Source organism: Artemia sp. Qi Xiang Cuo, chromosome 2 (genome assembly GCF_049724085.1).
Source record: "Artemia sp. Qi Xiang Cuo chromosome 2, ASM4972408v1, whole genome shotgun sequence".
In the NCBI taxonomy this organism is placed as follows: Eukaryota; Metazoa; Arthropoda; class Branchiopoda; order Anostraca; family Artemiidae; genus Artemia; species Artemia sp. Qi Xiang Cuo.
In genome coordinates this window covers 31,354,585-31,376,275 of record NC_142795.1, presented here as the reverse complement: position 1 = coordinate 31,376,275, position 21,691 = coordinate 31,354,585, and the positions used below count along the sequence as shown (strand labels likewise).

Here is a 21,691-nt window from a genome sequence, read left to right as displayed (position 1 = left end):
TTTCTTGAACTCGCTTCCTGGACCAGACAATACAGCAATTTCACTCAAGAAATTATGAAAAAATTGTAAGTAAGTAGCAAACTGTTTCTTGAATTCTCCTCCTGGATGCACAATACAGATATTTCATTCAAGAAATTATAAAAAAAATTGTAAGTAAGTAGCAAACCCTTTCTTGAATACACTTCTTGGATACCCAATACGGATATTTCATTCAAGAAATTATGAGAAAATTCTAAGTAACAATCTCTTTCTTGAAGTCCCCTCTTGGATACGCAATGCGATACGGAAATTTCATTCAAGAAATTATGAGAAAATTCCAGGTAAGTAACAATCTCTTTCTTGAAGTCCCCTCTTGGATACACAATACGGATATTTTATTCAAGAAATTATAAGAAAAAAGGAAAGTAAGTAACAATCTCTTTATTGATTTCACCTCTTGGATACAAAAAAAAGACATTTCATTCAAGAAATTATGACAAAATTCTAAGTAAGTAAAAAACTCATTCTTGAATTCGCCGTTTGCATGCACAATACAGAAATTTCATTCTATAGGACCTCTACACGTGATTAAACACATTTTGAAACTACATGCTATTTGCTTGCCTTTCCTTGGTACCTTTCCAAACGAGCGGGGATTCCCCACTGGTTCCTACACATTGCAAAAAAGTGAGCAGTACGAACGGGGATTCCCCACACAAGTTTGTTTCAACTCCACTTTTTCAACCAGACTGGTTTTTAAGACAACACCCCATTTTTTAGAGTCCAATCAGAGACAGCGGAGGTTTCTCAATATACGATAACTTGATTGGTGATTGGTTACACACCGCGACGGCGTATACATAGTGAGAGAGACATGCAACGTCGAAATAGCTTTAATTCATTTTTAAGGTTAATTTAGCCGATGTTACGTGCGCACACGTAACCTCATTTAAATTAACCTTAAAAATGAAATAAAGCTATGTCGACTTTGCATGTCTTCTCACTATGTATACGCCGTCGCGGTGTGTAACCAATCACCAATCAAGTTATCGTATATTGAGAAACCTCCGCTGTCTCTGTTTGCCCCTAAAAATGGGGTGTTGTCTTAAAAACCAGTCTGGTTGAAAACGTGGAGTTGAAACAAACTTGTGTGGGGAATCCCCGTTCGTACTGCTCATTTTTTTGCAATGTGTAGGAACCAGTGGGGAAACCCCGCTCGTTTGGAAAGGTACCAAGGAAAGGCAAGCAAATAGCATGTAGTTTCAAAACGTGTTTAATCACGTGTAGAGGTCCTATAGAATGAAATTTTTGTATTGTGCATGCAAACGGCGAATTCAAGAATGAGTTTTTTACTTACTTAGAATTTTGTCATAATTTCTTGAATGAAATGTCTTTTTTTGTATCCAAGGGGTGAAATCAATACAGACTTTGTTACTTATTTTTTATAATTTCTTGAATAAAATATCCGTATTGTGCATCCAAGAGGGGACTTCAAGAAAGAGATTGTTACTTACCTGGAATTTTCTCAAAATTTCTTGAATGAAATTTCCGTATCGTATTGCGTATCCAAGAGGGACTTCAAGAAAGAGATTGTTACTTACTTAGAATTTTCTCATAATTTCTTGAATGAAATTTCCGTATTTGGTATCCAAGAGGTGTATTCAAGAAAGAGTTTATTACTTACTTACAATTTTTTTTTATAATTTCTTGAATGAAATATCTGTATTTTGCATCCAAGAGGATAATTCAGGAAACAGTTTGCTACTTACTTACATTTTGTTCATAATTTCTTGAGTGAAATTGCTGTATTGTCTGTCCAGGAAGCGAGTTCAAGAAAGAGTTTGTTTGCAATGTTTTTCATAGTTTCCTGAATTAAATTTCTGTATTGCGCAACCCAATGGCGAATTCAAGAAAGGGTTTGTTACTTATATAGGATTTTGTCATAATTTCTTGAATGAAATGACTTTTTTGTTTATCCAAGAGGCGAATTCAAGAAAGGATTTGTTACTTACGTACTTACAATTTTTTCACAGTTTCTTAAATGAAGTTTCTGCATTGTGTATCCAAGAGGTGACTTCAGGAAAGAGTTTGTTATTTGCTTACAATTTTTTCATAATTTATTGAATGAAATTTCCGTATTGTATATCCAAGAGGTGAAAACAATAAAGAGTTTGTTACTTACTTGCGATTTTTTCATAATTTTTTGAATGAAGTATCTCTACTGTATATCCAAGAGGTGAAATCAATAAAGAGTTTGTTACTTACTTACAAATATTTTCACAATTTTCTTGAATGAAATTTCCGTATTGTGTATCCAAGAGTTGACTTCAAGAAAGAAATTGTTACTTACTGAGAATTTTTTCATAATTTCTTGAATGAAATTTCTATCTCGTGTATCTAAGTCGTGAAAACAATAAATAATTTGTAACTTATTTGTAATTTTGACATTATTTCTTGAACAAAATTTCTTTTTATTTATCCAGCCGGTGAATTCAAGAAAGAATTTGCTACTTACTTATAATTTTTTCATAATTTCCTTAATGAAATTTCTGTATTGTGTATCCAAGAGGTGACTTCAAGAAAGAATTTGTTACTTACTTACCTACAATTTTTTCATAGTTTCTTAAATGAAGTTTCTGCATTGTGTATCCAAGAGGTGACTTCAGGAAAGAGTTTGTTACTTGCTTACAATTTTTTCATAATTTCTTAAATAAAATTTCTGCATTGTGTATCCAATAGGTAATTTCAAGAAAGAGTTTGTTACTTACTTAGAATTTTGTAATAATTTTTTAAATGAAGTGTCTTTATTATTTATCCAGGAGGCAAATTCAAGGAAGAATTTGCTACTTACTTACAATTTTTGATAATTTCTTAAACGACATTTCTGCATTGTGTATCCAAGAGGTGACTTCAAGAAAGAGTTTGCTACTTACTTACATTTTTTTTTCATAATTTCCTTAATTAAATTTCTGTATTGTGTATCCAAGAGGTGAATTCAAAAGTAAAGTGCAACTCGTCCGAAAGTAACCATAACTCTAAAAACAGAATTTTAATAATTATAGATACATGAAAATGATTGGCTTCATACGCTGATTCCAAATACATAAATTTCCTTAGGTTTAATGTTATCCGCCAAAAGCTAAAACCTTGAGAATATTAAGCCATTTATAAGAAAAACAAATTTTTTAGTTATTAAGAAATTTAAACGACCATCCAGTTTCAGAATTCATATAAAGTCGAACAATAAAGAAAAAACGAAAACAACTACAAAAAAACCCTAATTTTAAACAGTTTTTGGGAAACAAGGTGAAAGTAAAGTGCAACTCGTCCGAAAGTAACCATAACTCTAAAAACAGAATTTTAATAATTATAGATACAAGAAAATGATTGGCTTTATACGCTGATTCCAAATATATAAATTTCCTTAAGTTTAATGTTTTCCGTCAAAAGCTAAAACCTTGAGAATATTAAGCCTTTTATAAGAAAAACAAAATCGTTAGTCATTAATAAATTTCAACAACCATCCTGTTACAGAATTTCTATCAAGTCGAACAATAAAGCAAAAATGAAAACAACTACAAAAAAACCCTAACTTTAAACAGTTTTTGGGAAACAAGGTGAAAGTAAAGTGCAACTCGTCCGAAAGTAACCATAACTCTAAAAACAGAATTTTAATAATTATAGATACATGAAAATGATTGGCTTTATAGGCTGATTCCAAATACATAAATTTCCTTAGTTTTAATGTTATCCGTCAAAACGTAAAACCTTGAGAATATTAAGCCTTTTAGAAGAAAAAAAATATCTTTATTCATTAATAAATTTCAACGACCATCCTCTTTCAGAATTCCTATCAAGTCGAACAATAAAACAAAAATGACAACCACTCCAAAAAAAACCCTAATTTTAAACAATTTTTTGGGGTAGAAGGTGAAAGTAAAGTGCAACTTGTCCGAAAGTAACCATAACTCTAAAAACAGAATTTTAACAATTAACGATACATGAAAATAATTGGCTTTATACGCTGATTCCAAATACATAAATTTCCTTAGGTTTAATGTTATCCGTAAAAATCTAAAACCTTGATAATATTAAGCCTTTTATAATAAAAACAAAATCTTTATTCATTAAGAAATTTCAACGACCATCCTCTTTCAGAATTCCTATCAAGTCGAACAATAAAGGAAAATCGAAAACAACTACAAAAAAAACCTAATTTTAAAGAGTTTTTGGGAAACAAGGTGAAAGTAAAGTGCAACTCGTCCGAAAGTAACCATAACTCTAAAAAGAGAATTTTAATCATTATAGACACATAAAAATGATTGGCTTTATACGCTGATTCCAAATACATAAATTTCCTTAGGTTTAATGTTATCCGTCAAAAGCTAAAACCTTGAGAATATTAAGCATTTTAGAAGAAAAACAAAATCTTTAGTCATTAAGAAATTTCAACGACCATCCAGTTTCAGAATTCCTGTCAAGTCGAACAATAAAGCAAAAACGAAAACAACTACGAAAAAACCCTAATTTTAAACAGTTTTTGGGAAACAAGGTGAAAGTAAAGTGCAAGTCGTCCGAAAGTAACCATAACTCTAAAAACAGAATTTTAATAATTATAGATACATGAAAATGATTGGCTTTTATACGCTGATTCCAAATACATAAATTTCCTTAGGTTTAATGTTATCCGTCAAAAGCTAAAACCTTGAGAATATTAAGCCTTTTAGAAGAAAAAACAAAATCTTTAGTCATTAAGAAATTTCAACGACCATCCTGTTTCAGAATTCCTATCAAGTCGAACAATAAAGCAAAAACGAAAACAACTACAAAAAAAACCCTAATTTTAAAAAGTTTTTGGGAAACAAGGTGAAAGTAAAGTGCAACTCGTCCGAAAGTAACCATAACTCTAAAAACAGAATTTTAATAATTATAGATACATGAAAATGATTGGCTTTTATACGCTGATTCCAAATACATAAATTTTCTTAGGTTTAATGTTATCCGTCAAAAGCTAAAACCTTGAGAATATTAAGCCTTTTAGAAGAAAAACAAAATCTTTAGTCATTAAGAAATTTCAACGACCATCCTGTTTCAGAATTCCTATCAAGTCGAACAATAAAGCAAAAACGAAAAAAACTACAAAAAAACCCTAATTTTAAACAGTTTTTTGGGAAACAAGGTGAAAGTAAAGTGCAACTCGTCCGAAAGTAACCATAACTCTAAAAACAGAATTTTAATAATTATAGATACATGAAAATGATTGGCTTTATACGCTGATTGCAAATACATAAATTTCCTTAGGTTTAATGTTATCCGCCAAAAGCTACAACCTTTATAATATTAAGCCATTTATAAGAAAAAAAAAATATTTATTAATTAAGAAATTTCAACGATCATCCTGTTTCAGAATTCCTATTAAGTCTAAAAATAAAGCAAAAACGAAAACAACTGCAAAAAAACCCTAATTTTAAACAGATTTTGGGAAACAAGGTGAAAGTAAAGTGCAACTCGTCCGAAAGTAGCCATAACTCTAAAAACAGAATTTTAATAATTATAGATACATGAAAATGATTGGCTTTATACGCTGATTCCAAATACATAAATTTCCTTAGGTTTAATATTATCAGACAAAACCTAAAACCTTGAGAATATTAAGCCCTTTAGAAGAAAAACTAAATTTTTATTTGTAAAGAAATTTCAACGACCATCCAGTTTCAGAATTCCTATCAAGTCGAACAATAAAGCAAAAACGAAAACAACTACAAAAAAACCCTAATTTCAAACAGTTTTTGGGAAACAAGGTGAAAGTAAAGTGCAACTCGTCCGAAAGTAACCATAACTCTAAAAACAGAATTTTAATAATTATAGATACATGAAAATGATTGGCTTTATACGCTGATTCCAAATACATAAATTTCCTTAGTTTTAATGTTATCCGCAAAAATATAAAACCTTTAGAATATTAAGCCATTTAGAATAAAAACAAAATCTTTTTTTTTTAATAAACTTAAACGACGATTCATTTTCAGAATTTCTATAACGTCGAACAATAAAGAAAAAACGAAAACAACTACAAAAAAACCCTAATGTTAAACAGTTTTTGGGAAACAAGGTGAAAGTAAAGTGCAACTCGTCCGAAGGTAACCATAACTCTAAAAACGGAATTTTAATAATTATAGATACATAAAAATGATTGGCTTTATACGCTGATTCCAAATACATAAATTTCCTTAGGTTTAATGTTATCCGTCAAAAGCTAAAACCTTGAGAATATTAAGCCCTTTAGATGAAAAACAAAATCTTTAGTTATTAAGAAATTTCAACGACCATCCAGTTTCAGAATTCCTATCAAGTCGAACAATAAAGCAAAAACGAAAACAACTACAAAAACAAAACCCTAATTTTAAACAGTTTTTGGGAAACAAGGTGAAAGTAAAGTGCAGCTCGTCCGAAAGTAACCATAACTCTAAAAACAGAAAAACACCCGTGCAACTGAACCCCCCATGTAACTGAACTCCTGTATAACCGAAACCCCGTACAAATGAACCCCTTTGCTACTGAACCCTCGTTCTGTTAACCCCTTGTGCATATTGACCCAATTTAACTACACTCCCGTGTGACAGTGACGCCGAGACCGAACCCCATGTGCCCCTCCCCCATTCCAGAACCTCCTATCCCCCGAAACACTTTTCATTCCGTTCCGGTTAATTTTTTTTATTTCTAAAATATTTTAATTTTTAAACAATCTCCCTACTGTCACTTGTGTATTATACAGTACACAATCACCCCATCTCCTCCAATTCGCAAATCCCATTACCCCGTTTTTGCAAATGTTAATCAAACATTTCCGATTGTAAAAGCATGTTTAACCAAGCTTGGAAAGGTATCCATAAGTACATGCTCTGAAAAGGTGCCAAGGAACATAATCTCCCCAAACGCGTCAATCAAACAATTAAAAAATGTGGGTTCTTTATATCACACCAGTTTTTTTTTTAAGAATGTACACGTGAATCATGACGTACATTCATTGTGCAATCGACAGCAAAAACAGAAAAAAACCTGCTTTAAATTATATTATTACGACCAAACTCTCAAAACATGCTTGACTACATTATACATTGCCAAGTTTAAAGAAACCTCGACTTTAGTTTCATAACACCCATTAAAGCGTCGCAACTTTTAAAGTATTCACACGTGAGTTTAATGACACTACCATGGGTTTTTCTTGCGCAATTCAATGTATTTTTTCATGTGTAATTTAAATCAACAGCAATTTCAATGTATATTTTCATGTGTAATTGAAACTGTGCACATACACACTACTACCAGTGAGATAAAAGATAAAAGAAACAGGTATATTTTTAATAAAAAATGAAAAAAATTATAAAATTTGGTTCAACATTGGCTTTAGGGGTTTGTAATGGATGTGTCGCTCAATGATTTTGTTATAAATTTGCCAGTTACTTTGAAGCTGGATACATTATGACTATTGATGGTTCTATCATCACCTACGTTGAATGAAGCTAAAGCGAAACATGAGTTCAAGTTTCGGAATCGTGTGTAGAACTCTTTAGAGAGCAGGTGAGGTCTTAAAAAAGGCAAACCAATTCATTTAGAAATTGTGGAGGTGGCAATGCGATTCGACCCAGCAAGCAACGATCTCCCACTGAATCACCTTTGTTTCCACTTATTGCTCGGGAAAACGGAGGGCTCCAATGTGAATACATACAGCGTTGAAGGGTCCCAGTGAGTTGAAATTAACACTTGTGTAGTTTCCGGTATCTTTGTAGGTTTGTTCTGGGTTTTGTGCTATAGTTTGTCGGCGTCGAAGATTGCGACGGTGTTGCTCTTCTAACCTAATATTTCTTTATTCTTCACTTTCATTTTTGACTCGTTCTGATACTCGCTTTCGCATGTCTTCTAACCGCGCAATTTTTCGCTCTTCACTTTCGTTTTTGAAACAGTCTGATCTAACCGCATATTTCATTGTCTTCAACTTCGTTTTTGATACGTTCTAATTCTTGTTGTCGCATGTCTTGTAACCGTATATTTCTTTTTTTCTTCACTTTCACGGCACGCTTGTGTATATTTGTTCTCTAATTACACATTACCGTAATTATCACGTTATTCTTTAGTTTGAGTCATGAGGTGTCACTTTCGTTTCTTATTCGTTGTGATTGTCGGTGTCGCTTATCTTTTAACCCCATATTTCTTTGTTCTTCACTTTTATTTTTGATTCGTTTGATCCTCGTTGTCGCAAGCCTTGTTGCTGCATATTTCTTTTTTCTTCACTGTCGCTTTCGACTCGTTGTAATTCTTGCTGCCGCTTATCTTCTAGCGGCATATTTCTTTGTTCTTCACTTTTGTTTTTGGCTCGTTGTAATTGTCACTCCCGCTTATCTTCTAACCACATATTCCTTTGTTCCTCACTTTCGTTTTTGAATCGTTGCAATTGTCATTTTTGCAAGTATTCTAACCACATATTTCTTTGTTCTTCATTTTCGTTTATCATTACTTCAGACATTTTTTAATCCCCTTTGCCTTAACTGCTCGGATTGGCCTTGTCACATTTCATGGTCTAGGTTGTTCATGTTCGCCTATTGTGAATTTAAATTTGTCGGGTCATCCTCTTGATCTTGTCTACTTTGATTGTCCAATTTGTTCATTTTGATCAATTGTTAATTTACGTTATTGTCCTATAGGTATTATGAAACTTCTTAAAACGTCTTTTGTAAATAGACTCATGACACTTGGTATTTTATGCTTAGTTATGTTTCTTTTGCAAGTTTGTATACGTCATAAATACTATGACGAACAACCTCTCCTGTGGCGGAAATGATATAATTCACGCTCTTGAAATGTGTTCTTTTGTGAAATGTGTTAATTAAATATTTGTTCTATTCGGGCCCGGCGACATTTTTATCGTTTTTTTATATAACCCTTTTTTACCAGTGTTTGTTTGTATTCTATTACAAATTAACTTTGGTTTTCTTGTGTCCCTAATTTCTTTATCGAAAGCGTTTATTTTTATCATGCACACAAATTCATTCTGTATTTGATAACACATATTTAAAAAAAACCTGCCAGAAAGCTAAGCCAAATTGTAGACGGCAATAGCAAAAATGAAAAAAACAACAAAGTTAGAAAAAATGATATAAAAAGCTCAGAAAAAGAGGAAGCAAAATGGTGAAGAGTAAGGATTAATTAATGCTTTGAGAGGGAGCAAAATTTTTAATTTTACTGCAATGAATATAGTTATAAGTACACACAGATCGAGCTCCGAGGGGTGTGGCTAAAAAATACTTTGCAAGCAGAGGAGGGGGATAAACTTAAAAAACAAGTATTGACGAAGCTCAATTTATTCCATTTCCTGAAAGACCTTTGTAATAAATTTTAGGTTCAGGATTCATATATTCCACAAAAGGGTTTCTGCTCCTGCAGGCACTTTGAGAAAGTAAAATAAAAAAAAAAATCTCGAAAGGTTTTACTGTACTAAGTTTGCCAATTTTAAAACTATATCTGCATTTATTTGGTGTTCAAGTCAGACAGGTCCCCCTTGAGTATCATTGCCTCCTGTCTTGTGTAGTAATTAATAGGGAAATTAAAATTAATTTTCAACGTTCATACTGTTACATTTATTTGTTTTCGACAAACACAATTTTTACATTATTTTAGGAAGGTATCTCTGGACCATTTTTCAGTGATGTTGCTATTCTTTCGGGACGGTCGTTGATTTACTGGCAAACTAATGTTGGAGCTTCCAGGACGATTGATCTAAGAAAAATAAGGAAAGTAGGTAGGTCTTCATTTGAAAATAGAGACTTGACAATTGTCCAAAAATTTTCAGCATTGTTTTGATAAAGTCCTTTGTCTTACGGCATATTGCCTTGATGTGGATTCCTATTATTCCAAAAGATATCCTAATAAGATGTCCTCCAAAAGAGGAATTTTTCAAAAAAAAAGTGAAAATTCGTGTTAAACCCTAAAACGAGTAGAAATAAAGTAAAGAAATAAAGTTTGGTCGTCGACGTTCAGTAGCCATTTGTATCCGCTCCGTGTGTTACAAAATAAACCTGTAAGAGTTTTGACCATTAACTTGTCCCAGAATTCGGTAAGATCGAGGTATCACCAATTAAAAATTTTACCATTTTTTGGTTTGGTTAAATTTTACGTAAATTTGTTTATGTATAAAATTTTTTTTCTAATTTGTTACCTGCATGTTTTTCGGAACTTTATAATGAAAGGGAACATAGTTATGAAACTAGAAATGTTGAAATGTTCAATTAGTTACAACGCCGGTTCCAGTTACTACCAGATCTAAAATGTCTATTAGGTATATTGGTCCTGAAGTATGGAACAGGCTTCCGGCGGAAGTAAAAGGTAAGAAGGCTCTTGAGGAATTTCGTGCTTCTTTGCGATGTATTTGTTTTAACCAGTTTTGTAGACACGGATTAGGTGATTGATCTGGGAGTGAGTGTATGCTTGTGAATGTTAAAAGAGAAAAAGTTTTCTTGTGTGTTGATTGAGGTAATTGTCGGTATATGAAAGGAAGCATGATGAATCATAGAGTATGAGTGTGGGATTCCTTTAAGTTACCTGTAATAAAAATTATTATCCTTAGAATGTTGATTAATTGTTTAGTAGGGGTGGGGGTGGGGAGGAGGAGTCAGAGAGTTTTATTTCCCCAAGGAAATGTATTAGTGTATAAGGAGATGAAGTATTCTTTTTTTGGGGTCATCCCAAACACGCTAACATGCGTCAGGACCTATTTTGATATTGTTAGCACTATATACAGTTTTGTTTTTTTAGCATTATACGGAGATCCTTATGTTGTTTGTTTTGTGACCCATTTGTTAATAACAATAATAATGTCAATTACTTGAGCCGTCCTAGCCGAGTGGTTAGAGGTCCAGACTTGAAATCTTCAGGACAGGGATTCGAGTCTTGGTATCCCTCATTATTTGGTTTGGGACGAGGGTCAATGGTGTGACTCTGTAAGCTCAGCCAGAGTCGATCCAGCTCTAAATTGATATCTGGAGAAATCTGGACAGTATTGGCACCCTGGCTTGGAAGAATTTACTAAATCTGAGAGGAACAATTTACTAAATCGCATCTGTTTTTACTAAATGCTCCAAAAAAAATTTTGCGCGTGCAGCTACCGCCGCAAGCGCCCCATCAAGTACCGAATTTTACTATACGAGGATAATCAATAGAATTTATGCTATCTTTTCTTTTCTTTTTCTTTTTTTCTCTTTTCGTCTTTTCTCTGTCTTTTCCTCTTTTCTTTCGTTTTCCTTCAAATAAACCTACTGCTGCCGCTTGTTACTCTATTTATACGCTGACAGCATCGCTTCGTTGGAGTTACGGGAAGCGTAATATTTTTTTCCCTAAAAAGCGTGGAGCTACTTCTGATTGGTTGAGGGTAGAAGTGGGCTTGTGCAGTACAGAAGCAATATCCACCTTGAAGGGTCTCTTTTTTATGACTCCATCATAAGTCTGTTACTAGACTAGTTTTGTTCCATAGGGGTCGGTCACGACTGTCGGAGAAAGAGAAAGAACAACTTTCTGTGAATTTTCACCGATCGGTAAACGACTGTCCTGTTTGTTCAAATCACTTCTTGCAGACTTGAACGAGTCGGACGGCAGTTGTCTGTTTGCGCCTGCAAGAAGTGAATTCAAATTGGCAATAGTTGTCTCACCGCTCTTACAGTATCTTACTGGGAGAAAAGATTCTACTTGAAATAGATTGCGAGCGACTCCCCACCTAGTACACCTTGTCTTTACTTGACGGCTTTTTCTTGCCATATCCTTACGGGATGCTGTCCTGGCACCGATGAAGCACTCAAGAACCTTGAATGCATCGATCCTTCTGTTGTTTTGTGCAGCTCCGTATAATACTCGGTAATTTACTGTCTGAGTAGACAGAATTTTACTGTTATAGGTAGTTTTAATGCCCAATAAACAAGAAACTGCCGTCAGGACAAAACTTCAGATGATTCTAGCATTGTTTTGAGCCGAACACTTACTTTTCTGGTAAATTTACGAAGACACTTACTAAATTAAAAACATTTTCAAAAATTTAGTAAATCTGACCTCGATTTAGAAAATTTACTAACTGAGGTCCGTTTTTACTAAATTTGGTAAAATTTTACTAAGTGTGGCAACCATAAATCTGGGTGAAAAACACGGGAAGCGTCCAGGGTTGCCACTGCAGTCAGTTCCTAAAGTGATAAAGCTGCCCCAATTTGCGTGCTACACAACGATTTTCGGTGCTAAAGTCAAAAAGTTTCTGCGCGTATCGTGACTTGTGTTGTGAAGTGTATTTTATACGATTTGGGTGTTGTAGTCGTAGATGCTTTTATTCTCCCTTTACAGGGGAGATAAACCATGGCCCTAAGTTGTTTATACTTTGGTAAATTGCCTCAGGCTATTGCCGGACTAATGAGGCGTATCCAATGGGTAAATACGACCCGCGAAAGGTAGATCGTAGAGAGTTTGTCTAAAATACAATACTTTTATTTAATTTACATATAATATTCCAGATATAGAGATTCTACTGGGACTGGCTGTCCCAAGTAGACTACAAGTCTCAGAAACTACAATAATATATAATAAGATACAGACACTTACAATGATCTGACAAGATCCCAAGGTACTTCTTAACGAGGAAATAAACGGGCAGAGGTTCCCCCGGCAAGTCAAAAGGTCTGACTTCAGTCTCAAAAATCTGGGAATATACATGAAAAACTAACCACGTCCTTCCGGTACATTGACGTATTTAGCCAGGAAATTGGTTATTGAGCAAGTTCCCTCCAAGCTTACACATGCCACGATTTGTATCTTTATCTTAATAAAAAGTGGTATTTTGAAACTTTGTATTTGCGTCTTAATATATTTTTACTCAATTAATAATTAACTAAATTATAAAGCTTTACCACACTTGCACCGCAACGTGCGCATGGTCCATTTTAATGTATTTGGATTAGTTTTAAGGTTAATTATATCGTTTGGTTATTTCAAACTGTGCAACCCTTGCCCGAGGGCTGTCGGGGAGTTGTTATTCTGAAAGAACGAATTTCCTGAATTTTCAGCTACGTTGAACAAAATGGCTATCTCAAAATTCTGATTGGATGTGTTTGGGGAAATGGTGGGCGTAAGAGGGGGGGGGGGGGGTAAGTTTCCCTCCAATCATTTTAGACTATTAAAAAGGGCACTAGCCCTTTGAATTTCCAATTGAAGTAGTCCTTTTTGAAGATTCGATGACAAAGCATTCTGTGAAAACCTCACATGCATCATGGGTATAGCTGGTATCCAGTGCCGTGAGGGCTGTGGGGGAGTGTCTTTTTCTAAGAAATGATTTCTATCTAGAAATCAGCTACACTAAACAAAATGGTTATCTTAAAATTTAATTGGATAAGTTTGGGAAATTGATGCGCGTGGAAGTGCCGTGGGTGTTAGTTGCCTTCCAATCACTTTTGACCCTTAAAAAGGGCACTAGAACTCTCGATTTCCAATCGAATGATTCCCCTTTGAAGTTTCTATGACAACCCCTTCTGGGAAAAATAAATAAATAATAAAACATTGGAGCCGTATGGCCTTTGCTATAGACAACGCTATAGCGTTGCCTCTAATGCTGAGGTTTTGACACCGTGACATAGATGCGTTACTTGAAACGGTAGGTTCTGAAAATGCTCTAGTTCCTAACTGTTAAATTCTGAATTTAACATCGAGGACAATTAATGTGTTTTATTTTTTGTCATAAAACCACTGGAGGTGTAATTACTAGGAGCAGACTAAGAGGTGTCTAATTATAGGACGGGGATCTATTTCAGACATCGACAAAAATGAATGGGAAGGAGACTACAAATGCAGGTCTGCCTAATCACCATCTCAATAGTTATATCTATTAAACCACCAGGAAAATTAATTTTCCTCTATTAAATCAGTCAGAATTTTCTTATAAAGTAGTATATTAGTTTGAATATTTCGCCCATATGCAATGGAAACTATTTTAAATGCACAGACAGTTAATAGTAGAGACCTAATTATAATTACAAATTTTTAGCTTGACTCTAATCTCGGAAAATAGGCTACTGCCCAATCTTGAACAAGAGATCTTAAAATTGAAGTATCTCAATCATGGACAGATTCAATCAATGACACGTTTTATGAAAAAGAGTAATCATATTTAAATAGACTTGGCTATAAGATTGTAGTCAGCCAATCCCAGCTATACGCATCAGGTCAAAGGTTAAGGTAACCTGATGTCCTTGTTTAGGGAAGATACATTTTAGTCAAAACATTTGTCAAAGATCACACACTATCCAAGTACTGGGGGTCTTTACGTTAAATCCTCTTTCATGTGGTAGATATGATCTGGCTGTTCCAGCCACTATCACACATTACCTCTCCCACCGCTCATAGTCGTCACACTGACCTCTGCAGTAGGTTTTACCTTCTATCTAATGGCCCTCATAGATGGAATTTGCAAAGTTGCCAAATGCAAGCCAAATCAAAACTAAGTTCACGTTCCTTTTCGAGAACTGTCTGAGTTGCCATCAACAGTCCCTGTCTGAACCTTTCCAGTTTCATTTTCACCCTCAGTGCTGTCTTCTCACTAAATCTCTTCACAGCCTGCTTCTTTGTTTTTCTTGCTTTTGTTGCTTCAATTCTTTATTTTCCACCTCTTCTTTGCTTTCCTTGTAGTAAAGGCAGCTTCAATCTTGGTTTTCACTGATGTATCAGTGAAAGTGATATGAGTTTTCTTGGTGGTGCTGGGATGTGGTTGTACTTGTTCAGGTGTGACTGTCCTATTTCATAGTGGCTGCAAAATCATAGGGCTTACTGAAACCATTGGGTGAGAGGATGGCAGTGCAGGTAGGGATGGGGCTGGGGTTAGAACCTCTAATGAGTGTGGCAATTTGCCGCCAGCTTCATGGGCTAAGAAACATTTGTTTGGTCTGTATTTAAGAGGAAATTTTCATCATTATCACATTATCTTCATTATCAAAACCATCTAGATTGAGAGGAGATATACCTTCCAAATCCCTTCTGGATGCTGGATAGCATAAAAGCTAAGGGGAAAGATTTTCCTACCAACCCAGCTTTGAAGTAGACGGTGACAGTTCTTCTCGACGCTGACGGTGTTCGATGAAAAAAATACTATTAATTTTGATAATTAACTTTATTAGGAATACATAGCTCTTACATATTTCAACTATTATACAAGAGTTCTGAAATGCCAAAGCCATTTCGTTTTTATCAGATTTCTACTTCCCTTGATGAATAACAAAGAAGACCAGCGTCCAGGCAGCAACTCGCAAAGCTTCTAACTCGCGAATAGGCCAAAATCTGATATGAAGTGAAGTTGGAATTTGAGGAAGACTAATCAAAACAAAAACATTTTCTGGTCAACAATGATCGCGCCAGCGGCGCGCCACTGCTGCTAATTTTTGCCCCCGCCTCCGATCTTCCCTTATTGGCACGGCGCCAGGGTCTAGTTGCATAATAAAACTCTCAAAACAAAAAATAAAAATATAAGGCAGTGTCATTTAGCCATGGGGGGGAGGGGGGCTTGTGCCTCCTCTGCCTCCTTATGGGCGCCCATGCCTATGATCATGGGATTATTCATAACAGATTTTGTGTTTTATACATACTTTAGATGTGTAATAACAATTTTCTTTTAGCTTTTACCCCTGTATTTGAAGAACCACCTTTGAACAGGACACGAATAGACGAGAAACACGCTACGCTTACTTGTAAAGCAGGTGACGCACCAAATCCAAATGTGACTTGGTATTTTGGATGTAAGTAGCCTCATCAACTGTTTTGTCATTAAAATTTTCTCTCTCAGCTCCTTTCCAATGCTTTTGTAAAATAAGCACAGATTTGCTTAAGACCTCATTAGTAGTAAAGCATTAATAGATACAAAACGTGATTGCGTAATTTGACTTTCACAAGCCTGAGGCATGGATATGCGTGCAGTTTAACCGGTACATTGGCTTACCACGGGCCAGTTACCTATTACTATGAACCCTACATGCCTTGGCAGACAGGTTTTCTATTGTGACACTAATTTTTTTTGTGTGTCAAACGGTTAAAGAAAGCTTGGTGGTTAGTCCATATGATAACTTGATTGGTCGGTTTTTTAAAAACTTGCCAAGCTATAATGTACTCAATTAAAAACCCGATATAATGTCCATACACTGCATTCCAATTTTCATTATGTTTTAAGACATTGTTTATAGTACACCATATATTATTAACATTGAAAACAATGGATTCGTCAATTTTCAATGTGAGTACACTTTTCATTCTTTTATTTCCCCCCCAAAAAAAAATTAAAGAAAAACATTTTACTAGTAAATTCAAATTTCAGATGGACTTAGCCCCCCTCCCTTCCGACAATACAAAATCTTAAGAATATGACGAGTATATTCGATAGAAACGGCAAAGCACGCTTTTTTCTATTATGTAAATAAAATCTCTCCTCCATAGGTATGTTTACAAGTTTTAATTGTTTTGAAAAACAGTTCTTTATCATTCAGAAACAAGCTTTTCCCAAACATGTTGTATTTTTTTCTGGTTTGAATGAAAAGCTTGCGTGTTACAAAGAGAGTGAGAGTTTTGGGGGTCAAATTTCACAGGCTCTTGCTATAAACGGGGTTTGTCTAATTCCGATGTCACGGCGGATGACTTTGGGAAAAAATTAGCGTGAGAGGGGGCCTAGTTGCCCTCTATTTTTTTTCGGTTACTTAAAAAGGACATTGTAACTTTTAATTTCCGTTCGAATGGGCCCCCCGGGATATTCTAGCACTACTGGGTCGATACGATCACCCCAGGAAAAAAAAACAACAACAAAAATTAACAATTAGGCCTAAACATGCATCCGTGATCATTCTTTTGGCAAAAAATACAAAATTCCACAGTTTTGCAGATAGGAGCTTTTAACTTCTATAGTAAGGTTCTCTGATGGTGTGATTTTCATCAAAGGTCTTTGAGTTTTAGAGAGTGTTTCCCCCTTTTTTCAAAAACAAGGCAAATTTTTCTGAGGCGCATAACTTTTGACCGGTATAGCTAAACTTGATGAAACTGATATATTTGAAATCATCATCATAAGGATTCGCTCTTTACGCTAAAGTTTTTTATTGTTTTAAAAAAAAATAAAGCTCTGAGACAGGGTCAAACTTTAGCGTAAAGAGCGAAGCATTGAGGAGGGGACAGTCTCTTTTACAGGGGGAATAATTTCTGTTCGTTTTAAGTTTTAATGTCGCTCCTTACTTTCAGTTTTAAAAACTTGTTTGTTTTTTTTTATTTAATTTCTGATAGTTTTTTATTTAATGCACCTTTTATTTGCATAAAAATTTTACTTTTCTTTTGCTAAATGAATGTCTTTACAAATTAACTTACGTAACTAACTTCTATATTCGTATATTTATCTTCTGGCAAAAAATACAAACTTGCAGATTTTTGCAGATATGAGCTTGAAACCTATGTAATAGGGTTTTCTGATACGCTGAATCTGACTGTGTGATTTTCCTTAAAATTCATTCACTTGCAGGGGATGTTTCCCCACTCTTTAAAAAATCGGGTAAATTTTCTCAGGCTCGTAGCCTTTGATGAGTAATACTAAACTTAGTAAAATTTATATATTTAGAATCAGCATTATAAACACATTCTTTTGATATGTTTATTGACAGCAAAGTTCCGTCTTTAAAAGTTTGGATTACTATTGAGCCGTATCGTCTGTTTCTTTATTGTTTTTTTTATTACGTATATTTTATTACATATATGAGGGGGAGGAGTCTTCCCTTTGTCAATACCACACACTTCACGTTAAAATTTTAAAACAATTTTGATTCACAAACCCCTGAATCACAAAGGCCGTTTATGTAGAATAGATAGCTCTTTTGAAAGCACTAAAAAAAAAAAAAAATTGTAGCGTAAAGATTGAGGCATTGACTTGGGGGAGAACCCCTCCCATACCTTATAATTTTTGCTGGTTTTTATTTAACAGTAATAAGAAGGAATGTCATGAAATTAATAATAGGAGTACCTTTAAGCCATTATATGCATCACGCCTTAATGAGCAATAAACTTTTTGCATTTAAACAAGAGGAGGGTAAAATTTGACCTCTTAAGCATTTATACAACAAAATTGAAAAAAGGGGATTGTTTTTTTTCATGCCAAATTTTGCCTTTTTTTTTTAAAGTAAGAGGATGCATGCAATAACCCCCCTATTGAAAAAAAACCGAGATTGTGCGAAGCTGCATTAGTGAAAGCCACAAGGCCATCTATTGTAAAATATGCTTGTAGAATTACAAACGATCTGGACCAGCCAACATCCACCCAACTTATAGTGCCAGGGCCCTCTCAGGCCAGTGTTAGCTCTACATAAGCTGGGAGGAAAATGAAAAGAGACTGGACTGCTTCTCATAATACCTCAGCCCAGTCTACTCAAGATCGTGAGCTTGACCCCCTTCATGTTTTGCCAGGGACTTCAGGTGTAGAAGTCCAGTCAGAATTTGTAAGTATATACATAATTTTTTCTTTCCCTATTTTGAAAAATAAGGTAAATTTTCTCAGGCGCATAACTTTTGATGAGTAAAACTTAAATTTGTTTCTAAACTATTCTATAATAATCCTATTTCATTTTCTTTCATTAACCAAATTAGCAGTATATAAAGGAATGCTTATAACACTGAACTGGCTTATCATGTTTTCTAAACAAATTGTAGGTACAAAAAGATTTATAGGCCCTTAATTTAGGTATCTGACTATCTCGTAATGGCTACGAACTGCTAAGAATCTTGATATCTGCTATAAAAAAACACTTCATTCTAAACAAATTGTAGGTACAAAAAAGATTTATAGGCCCTTAATTTAGGTATCTGACTATCTCGTAATGGCTACGAACTGCTAAGAATCTTGATATCTGCTATAAAAAACATTTCATTCTAAACAAATTGCAGGTACAAAAAGATTTATAGGCCCTTAATTTAGATATCTGACTATCTCGTAATGGCTACGAACTGCTAAGAATCTTGATATCTGCTATAAAAAACACTTCATTCTAAACAAATTGTAGGTACAAAAAGATTTATAGGCCCTTAATTTAGGTATCTGACTATCTCGTAATGGCTACACACTGCTAAGAATCTTTATATCTGGTATAAAAAACACTTCATTCTAAACAAATTGTAGGTACAAAAAGATTTATAGGCCCTTAATTTAGGTATCTAACTATCTCGTAATGGCGATGAACTGCTAAGAATCTTGATATCTGCTATAAAAAACACTTCATTCTAAACAAATTGTAGGTACAAAAGGAGTTATAGGCCCTTAATTTAGGTATCTGACTATCTCGTAATAGCGACAAACTGCTAAGAGTCTTGATATATACTATAAAAACACTTAATTATAAAAAAATTGTAGGTATAAAAGGATTTATAGGCCCTTAATTTAGGTATCTGACTATCTCGTAATGGCTACGAACTGCTAAGAATCTTGATATCTGCTATAAAAAACACTTTATATAAACAACGAAGTTACACTTTATATAAACTTTCTATAAAAAACACTGCTATAAACACCGAGGTTACGTGCGCGCACGTAACCTCGTCTAAATGAACCTTAAAAAATGAAATAAAGCTATGTGGACTTTGCATGTTGATTTCATGACATTATTTATACGCTAGTCTCTACTATAGAAAGAAAAACCGGTCTAATCTAAATTCAACGTAACAACACATGAAGACCAGAATTTTTTTTTCTACTCTAAAAATATACGCTAGTCTCTACTATAGAAAGAAAAACCGGTCTAATCTAAATTCAACGTAACAACACATGAAGCCAAAATTAAAAGAAAAACTGGTCTAATCTAAATTCAACGTAACAACACATGAAGCCAAAACGAATTTTTTTATTTACTGACCTTCAGTTGTTGTGATTTTAAAAGTTCCTCTTTTATTTCAACCAATCGTGTTTAAAAAAAAAAACAAAACAATGTAATTATTTACTGACCTTCAGTTGTTGTGATTTTAAAAGTTCTGCTTTTGTTTCAACCAATTGTGTTTAACAAAAAAAAAACAAAGGAATCATTTACTGATCTTCAGTTGTTGTGATTTTAAAAGTTCCGCTTTTATTTCAGCCAATTGTTTTTAAAAAAAAAAAAAAATGGAATTATTTAATGATATTAATTTGTTTTGATTTTAAAAATTATGCTTTTTTTTAAGCCAATCGTGTATCTCCCCCAAAAAAATACTTTTCAGACAATCAACTTCAGACTAACCAGAATTTTTTTTTCTACTCTAAAAATATACGCTAGTCTCTACTATAGAAAAAAAAACCGGTCTAATCTAAATTCAACGTAACAACACATGAAGCCAAAATGAAAAGAAAAACCGGTCTAATCTAAATTTAACGTAACAACACATGAAGCCAAAACGAATAGAACTTTAAATTTTTTCATCTCTTTGAGAAAGGTCGGAATTGAATTTAAGAAAATTTAGAATTATATCAAAGTATAACTTTTTCTATCTTCTATGAAAAATTTGGAACAATATTTTAAATTTTGTCATCTCTTTTTATGTCATGGTGAACTTAAAACTGAAGTGGAAGCTTTTTATTTTCTCTTGAGAAATTAGAATTGAATTGTGTTCGTTGGTAAAATTCAGAAGAGAACTTGAACTTTTCTATCTTCTATGAAAAATTTGGAAGTCTTTTAATTTTTTGCATCTCTTTGAGAAAAATCTGAACTGAAGTTTAAAATTTTGATATTATTTTTGGGAAAATAGAACTGATCAATTACTTATTTAATTTTTATTACGAAAAATCAGAATCGAAGTTGAACTTTTCTTCTTCTGGGGAAATATTTGGACCGGAACTTTAAATTTTTTAATCTCTTTGATTAAAATCTGAATTGAAATAGAGAATTTTAAATTATTTTAGTCAAATAGAATTGATCAATAACTTATTTCATTTTCATTTAGAAAATTCAGAATTGAAGTTGAACTTTTTTTTCTGGAAAAATATTTGGAACAGAACTTTAAATTTTTTCCTCTCTTTGAGAAAGGTCGGAATTGAAGTTAATAAAATTTAGAATTATATCAAAGTATAACTTTTTCCATATTCTATGAAATATTTCGAACAATATTTAAATTTTGTAATCTCTGAGTATTGTATTAACTGAGTTGGAAAATTTTATATTATTTTAGGCAAATATAATTGCTCAATAACTTTTTTCATGTTCATTGAGAAGATTCAGGATTGAAGTTCAACTTTTCTTTTACGGGAAAATATTTGGAACAGAGCTTTAAATTTTTTCATCTCTTTGAGAAAGGTCGGAATTGAATTTAGGAAAATTTAGAATTAAAAAGAAACTTTTTATCTTCATGGAAAATAATCACAATCATAGTATAACTTTTGTCTGAACTGAAGTGGAAAATTTTTATATTATTTTGGGAAAATAGAATTGATCAATAACTTATTTCATTTTCATTGAGAAAATTCAGAATTGAAGTTGAGCTTTTCTTCATTTCTTTGGGAAAAAATTAAAAATTTAAGTGAAACTTTTAATCTTCATAGGAAATAATCAAAACCATAGTATAACTTTTCCTATCTTCTATGTAAAAATTTAGAACTGAACTTCAGATTTTTTATGTCATGGTGAACTTAAAACTGAAGTGGAAGCTTTTTATTTTCTCTTGAGAA

At 33.5% G+C, this 21,691-nt stretch overlaps 1 protein-coding gene across 2 annotated transcripts in view; it reads left to right on the top strand.

The window, feature by feature from the left end:
• LOC148955136 (uncharacterized) overlaps positions 1 to 21,691 on the top strand; it is a 431,876-nt gene that overhangs the window by 79,239 nt on the left and 330,946 nt on the right. For both annotated transcript variants that reach the window (XM_089100529.1, XM_089100520.1), the window contains exons 3-4: positions 9,655 to 9,775; positions 15,666 to 15,785. In XM_089100529.1, the coding sequence (XP_088956655.1) occupies positions 9,655 to 9,775; positions 15,666 to 15,785 (241 nt within the window). The remainder of the gene's footprint in view (positions 1 to 9,654; positions 9,776 to 15,665; positions 15,786 to 21,691) is intronic.